Source organism: Lytechinus variegatus, chromosome 2 (assembly GCF_018143015.1).
Source record: "Lytechinus variegatus isolate NC3 chromosome 2, Lvar_3.0, whole genome shotgun sequence".
NCBI lineage: Eukaryota > Metazoa > Echinodermata > Echinoidea > Temnopleuroida > Toxopneustidae > Lytechinus > Lytechinus variegatus.
The window spans coordinates 47,482,212-47,489,201 of NC_054741.1; the positions used below are offsets into that span (position 1 = coordinate 47,482,212).

At 36.0% G+C, this 6,990-nt stretch overlaps 1 protein-coding gene across 1 annotated transcript in view; it reads right to left on the minus strand.

Annotated features, from left to right (window-relative positions):
• LOC121408194 (somatostatin receptor type 5-like) overlaps window positions 1-6,610 on the minus strand; it is a 48,423-nt gene extending 41,813 nt beyond the window's left edge. The window contains exon 1 of the mRNA XM_041599574.1: window positions 6,104-6,610. Coding sequence (XP_041455508.1) covers window positions 6,104-6,381 — 278 coding nt within the window. The 5' untranslated portion in view covers window positions 6,382-6,610. The remainder of the gene's footprint in view (window positions 1-6,103) is intronic.
• Window positions 6,611-6,990: the final 380 nt, after the last annotated feature.

Genomic DNA, 6,990 nt, shown 5'->3' on the forward strand with positions numbered 1-6,990 from the left:
TATTTGTTCAATTGATTTAAACCTCAAATAAAATGATATGTTCAATTCATATTTTCATGAAATTAGCAAAATGCGATTTGTTCCAGAATCGGATCGCGAACAGTCGTAAGGAGTGCGATGGCCTTAAAAATCCACGAAACAGTTATATGCATATCCTGGTCGGTATGCGAATGAGGTGACTGATGACGTCATCCACTCACTAGTATCATTTTCTCCTCAGGTGAAACAAATATTGATTCCCTCCTGAACATGTGGAATTAGCATTGTTTTAATATTGTATGGTTCAGTCAAGTTAATCCTTATTCAAATCTGTAAAAATTTAAACAATAAAACACAAAAAATTAGTGAGTGACGGACACCATCGACTGTCTCATTTGCATTTCAATGAGTTGTGCATAATTACTAACTGTTTTGTGTAAAATAGGCGAAACTTTTAAATGTATTAACAGTCTTATTTTACAACCGATTTTAAGAAATTTTAAGCATCATGCTAGTTGATTTTTATCTATTTATTCAAATCAACATTTTTTTCTGGGGTGAATTTGACTTTTAATCTAATAGATTTCCACGTAGAAATCGTTTCGAATAAGGAACGTACTTGGTAAATGAATGAATAAGTATGATTGATTTGTGTATTCCACCTAGCACTATGAGAGCACAATCTTCTTTCTTGTTTTGGCAAACACGGACAAGTTTTTCAGCTGAGTTATCGTCTATCCACTCTGTGATGGGCTCAACCAAGGTGAGGCAGTAATCTGGCAGAATGAATTATTTCTTGTCTGAATGCTCGTGCTCACAATAAGGTAGTAATGGTAAACGTTTTCAGCCAGTTTCGCATAAATACACCTTTTCTCTCACTCACACACACACACACGCCCAGTACAACCATATATACACACCCTTAATTACCCCCACACCAAAGCGAGCGCGCACACACCCACATCCACACTGAGTTTCAAATTGTAATAATTATGGCTTGCTTATAATGGCGTAATTTCGGTACGTAATAGCGTTAATAGATCATTAGAACACATAACCTTATATGGTGAGAACAAAGGTCATATTTAATTGTTTGGCTCTTAATTAAGCATTTTCTCTTGTATTTATACTACTTTTATATTTTTTCAGAGAAGAATTTGTATTATTCATCATAACATAATTACTGTATACTGACATTATAATTGTATTGGCCAAATAAATACACAACAAAATAAGAAGTGAATAATTTTGGCATTGCATTATACATTTGATCTTGAAATTCAGGGGATAGAAAAATTTGTTAACTCTGGCAAATGCCTTGTGTGTCAGCTCCAAGGGGAATTAAACATAAGTCTTCAAAATATATTAAATAGCGTAAGATAGGGAAGTACATAATTCGTTGCAGTTATCATGGTTATGAAATGAAACTAACGCTCAAACTTTTCATTTCCAGTCGAGTTGGTTGAGGATAACCCATTGATACACTCACATTCGGCTTCATAGACACTTAGATTCACACATGATATACACCCACACCTGCCTACACTATAAGCTAATTACGCGAAAGTACAATATTTAAAAAAAATAATATTTTTTTCTGATCTATGATTATTTTGCATACAATGGCTATTACATGAGTTCGAGAGAATCGAAGAACACTGTTGTGTAACAAACATTAAACACACCCAGTTCTCCTGTTATATATCGTGAACAAGTGGAACACTTATTTAACAGGCGCAGAAATATACAGTCATGCAGGGTTGCATAATGCATGTCATTCGAGTTATCCTTTTTTTTCATCAGTTTGTCAAAGAGTAAGACCAACTTTCTACGCCCATCAATTCTCTTAATATAATTCTTGTCCTATCCTCTCTTTTTATAATGTTAATATCATGCATCATGCTCATAGTTTCACTCGTTCCTGCATGGGAGGGGAAACCGAACTTAAAGGGTCAAGTCCACCCCAGACAAGATTTGAAACGATAGAGAAAAATCAAACTAACTCTGAAAATTTTATCAAAATCAGATGTGAAATAAGAAAGTTAGGACATTTTCAATTTTCGCTTATTTTCCACAAAACAGTGACATTCACAACTCAGTGACAGGGGAATGAGACGGTTGATGATGTCCCTCGCTCACTATTTATTTTCTTTCCCATTGTTTGAATTAAACAATGTTTCATACAGATTTGACAAAAAGGACTAAATTGACTGAAACATATAGTATTATACGATGCTATTTCCACATGGTCATGGAGGAATTAATCGTTGTTTTACTTGACAATGAGGAGAAAATCAAATTATTTCATATTTTATACAAAAAATACAAAAGAAATTGTGGATGACGTCATCAGTCTCCTCATTTGCATACCGATCAGGATGTGCATATGTTTTGTGAATTAAGAGAAACTGTAAAATGTCATAACTTTCTTATTTTACATCTGATTGTGATGAAATTTTCAGTGTCATGCTTGTTGAATTTTTCTCTTTTTATTCAAATCAATTTATTGTTGGGGTGGACTTGTCCTTTAATTGCAACATTATATCATAGAAGCAATTCATGAATAAGTTTGTCAGTGATTTCCCTCGATTAATTTTGCTGCCAGTCAATCAGATGCAAGGATTGATGAATGATCACTGACAAACTGCCTTTCATTAATTGCTCCTCTGGCCTCTTCACCGGGGTTTCCCCCTTCTCTTTCACGAATGTGATATTCATGTTGGTAAAGACCACTTTCTATGGCGTTGATACAGGGGTGCAGAAACGCCCCTATGATTTTTCCATGTAGTGAAAAAGAGGGGATGAAGAAAAAAAAGGAGGAAGAAAAGATTTTTAAAAAAAAAAGATGTGATATCCGAGTCGTTTTAACTCTGTTATAATCCCCCTATTGTTAAATCCATAGAAATTGCAACACTTCTACGTTGTCACCCCCCCCCCCTTCGAAAATATTATAGCGCCGCCTCTTATCATTACAAGGGAGTCTCTGAAGGTGGATTTCTCTGTGAATACTGAATAGTTCAATGAAATAAGAGCTAGTTCACATTCTAGCTACGTTTTCCTGCTTAAAGGTGAGGGGAAGATAGCATTAACTGCATGAACACCATCTTTGTCTTCTTTCTGCTCAGCGTTTGTTAATGATCTATTCATTTTCGTGTGCTTTATTGTAAAATACGTAAGAAAAAAACCCATACATACAACGATTGCTTTAGAGTTGAATAACAACACTCGTTGGTTAGATAATTCGGATAAATCCGATTTTCCGGATTCGGAAAAGACCGGACTCTTATCCGTTTTACATCCCATCTAAAAGCTATTAATACTACTTCCCTTTCTACCTCAAGCGTAATGTGCACTTTATTATAGTATGGGCACTCTCAATCCAAGAGATTTGACAACTTGAAATATTAATACCTTGACCATTCTTTAAGAACAAAAATCTTTTTTGAAATGAATTTGTACCTTTTACGATGGATTCGAGATGAAAGGGTTAGTAGGACGGACACGTGAAAAATCGATGGGGTACATCAAAAGCTCTCTCCCCGCAATAATCGGATAATAAGTAAATCTTTAAAAGGTCGACAGTGAAATTCTATCCTCTCAAAAAAGAATGCATTTTCGCGTCCTACTTTTTCCATCCAGGGTGCAGACTTAGAAAAAAGATCTCCCCCCTCCCACTCCCTCCCTCTTCCCCTCTCTCTCTCTCTCTTATTCGCTTGTCCCGCACAGACCATACACAGTAAAAAAAATATACAACGCTGTTTACTATCTGAACCTTACAGTAATTGTTTAAACAGTTTAAACGAATGTTTAAATCTTAAGCAACAAAGTTTAATTTTCACAGCGTTGTATAAAATCTTAAACAGCGTTTTTACTGTGTACTCACACACCCACCCACCTACGCACATGCACTCTCACGCATCAGCTTTATATTCTCCCTTCATTCTCGCTCCACTCCCCTCTCTCTTCATTCCAGATTGCCATAAATTACCTGTTTCATTCTTTATTCATAATAATAATTGAATTTATGACAGATCATTGCAAAATGTGGATATGTATGATCGTATTCAAGGATCAGTAATTTTTGTTTTTTAATCTGCAGTCCATACCCTGGTAAATGAATAAAAAGCTCGCGAGGTGGGGGGGGGCTCAATTGTTCAGTACTTCTTCATCAAACAAAATAGTTGCAACAAGTTATTTAATTTTAACACGACTGTTACTAATATGCATTGTAAACAAATATTGGGTACAATTTCAATCATCACGAGGGTAATTATGTGTCCAACCAATGTGGGGCAGTAGTTTACCCAATGCGGGAAGCATATTGTCCAGGAAGGTTAAAAAAAAATAAGCAGCAATTACTTTAGAATGGGCAAAATGTTCATCACGCTGGATGAATAAAAATGCCCAACACTCTAAAAACAGATCAGTCAAAAATGACTGGTTAATAGGGTCAGCTGGGAGCAACCGTTATTCTAGTCATATTTGACTATTTTCTAGTCATGTTTTACTAGAACAGAGTTATTTCTGACTAGAATATATGTCAGAAATGTGAATATCAGTGATTGCCATATCAGTTGCTCCCAGCTGACTACTTGTCGAGTCAATTTGACTGATTTGTTTTAAGAGTGAAGAGCAATACCCAATGTCCCTCATGCAACATTTTTACCCAATATTTTTTAGAGTGTAGTGGCGACGGATGACTACTTTTATTCAAACCCAGGGACTCTCTTCCGAGGTGAACTTAATGCTCTGTTGAGCTCATCTCGTAATTTGAAAATCGATTTTGAATGGCAAATCCCCATTTAAACTGTCATTTCGGATTATATAATTATTTGATTTAACCCTTTGTGCACATGGGTTCAATATAGAAGTACAAACATTAATGCATGTCAAATGTTTTTACAATTATTCACGCGGAACAATAATCAAACACTGTTTGTATTCAGATTATATTGTTGTATGCAGAATGTCCGACAGGGAAGGATGCTGGCAAACCACAAGTGGTTTTCCCAGGTACGGGCATCACCGCATAATGAGAAAGAGGTGGATCTGCTCAAGGAGCCACGGAGGTATAACCTCAATGATATATGCTGTGGTGGATCCCGTGGTGGATACAGGGGGATGAGTCAAAATATGCAGTGTCCCGGTACCTTTTTTATCGTTATAGTCATATCATTTTGCTGAGACTTTTACCCTAAAATATACTCCAATGGTTATCTACCCCCCCCCCCTCCCCACCCACTGTTGGTGTCGCCTTTTCCCATTTATTGGTATTGATTGACCTGACTCCGGCACCGTATTCCTCAGTTAAGAGGACCGTTTGTGTAATAGACATCAAAAACTCCGCCCCATAATTTTACTCTAAATCTATTAACTTTGCCTTTAAAAAAACCTAAACAAGAATTCGGTCACCCATTTTTGGAGTTGAGGACTTTAAAAGATAATTATGACCCTTATACGCTTTGATTGGTCACCTCACCGCATTCTTCACCTCTTTATGAAGATTATACATGTGAATTCCAAAATAAATCACCGTCTTTTGAAAGCTACAATACTTACACTGCCTGTAATGATAACCTGGAATATTGTTAAAAATGAATCCCCTAAGAAAATGGGAATTTAATTTATGTTCATTAAACTTTGTGTTAGTCATGGTCTGTAGAACAAGATCATGTTGTGTTTTCAGCGTATAGAAGTTTATAAGAGTTAGAGATGGCTGTCATCATATGAAGTTGTAATATGCATTCGTACATGGATATAAGCTGCATTTTCGTGTACATTGCGTTATCATGTTTGTTGTGGTTGATTATTATTATTATTGTTAAAATCATTGATATATTTTTGTTTATGTTTTCTTATTACATTGATTCAACAATACACATAAAAAAAGAAAGAAAAAATATTGTGCATAGAATGGGAATACGTTTGTTTTTCCAGAATCAGAGGCATACGGGATACATAATATAGAGTAGCAGTTTTTTTTTGTAATTGTTTGGAAAGAGAAGTTCTTGATCACCAATACATATTCAGGCCTACCTGTTTTAAAGGTGAAGAGATGACACATGTCACACATAAATTTCCCATTATTTTAGGACTTCGTGATAGGTAGGCAACATTTACTTACCTTAGAACAACATAAAGCACCATTATATTAGCCAGACTTCCGACAAGTACGACAGGGATTGTTAAACAGGCCAAGGCTATACCAAAAGCTGGATCCGTCGTCGCATCGGTATCCCTGCCCCCTCCTGAGTTTGTTGGGTCCCATTCAGGACTTGGAACCAGTCCTGTTCCTATCGTAGATGATGTTGTATTGTTATAGCCGAGATTCGCAAATAGTTCCCCTGGTAGCCTTGCCCCTGCCATTCCACTGTAAGTTACGGTGGTTGAGAGAGATTCCATCTTACCATCAACAGACGTGAGATGATGATTCTGATGGTTGGCAAAGGAAACTTCCCAACAGAAATTTGAAAGATTTCACACAAGAAATTCTTCCAAAACTGTGTACTTTCAGCATTACTTTGTCAAAATTCCTTCATAGCAGCCAGAAGATTGATGGCAGAAACTGTTCTTCATTTCTTTTCAATAAAATGAAATCCATCCTATGAATCCAAAGGCATGATATTTCGTAGGTTGCCCATGGCGCATGCTTAGTTTGAGAATTAAATTTTCTACAATTCAGAAAATTTTCCAAAGTGCGAGGATGAAACGTGATAAATCTCTCTATACCCGATAAACCAAATAATACGTAAAGTAATATCAAATTCAAAAGTTCAAATGATTACGTTCCTTTCAAAGTGATAAACATGAGAAGATGCCGCAAAAATCTTCTGAAGAATTAGGGCTCCACAAGAAGAGCTATCATGTCATTACAAGGAAATATCACAACCATCAAGATTATAGGTAATGCAATACCAACTGAAATTTTTAATTTCTTCTTTTAAATCCAGAAAGAATAATCACCATAGTAAAACATCGATTAGCTTAACCGCAGAGTTTGTGTTGGATACG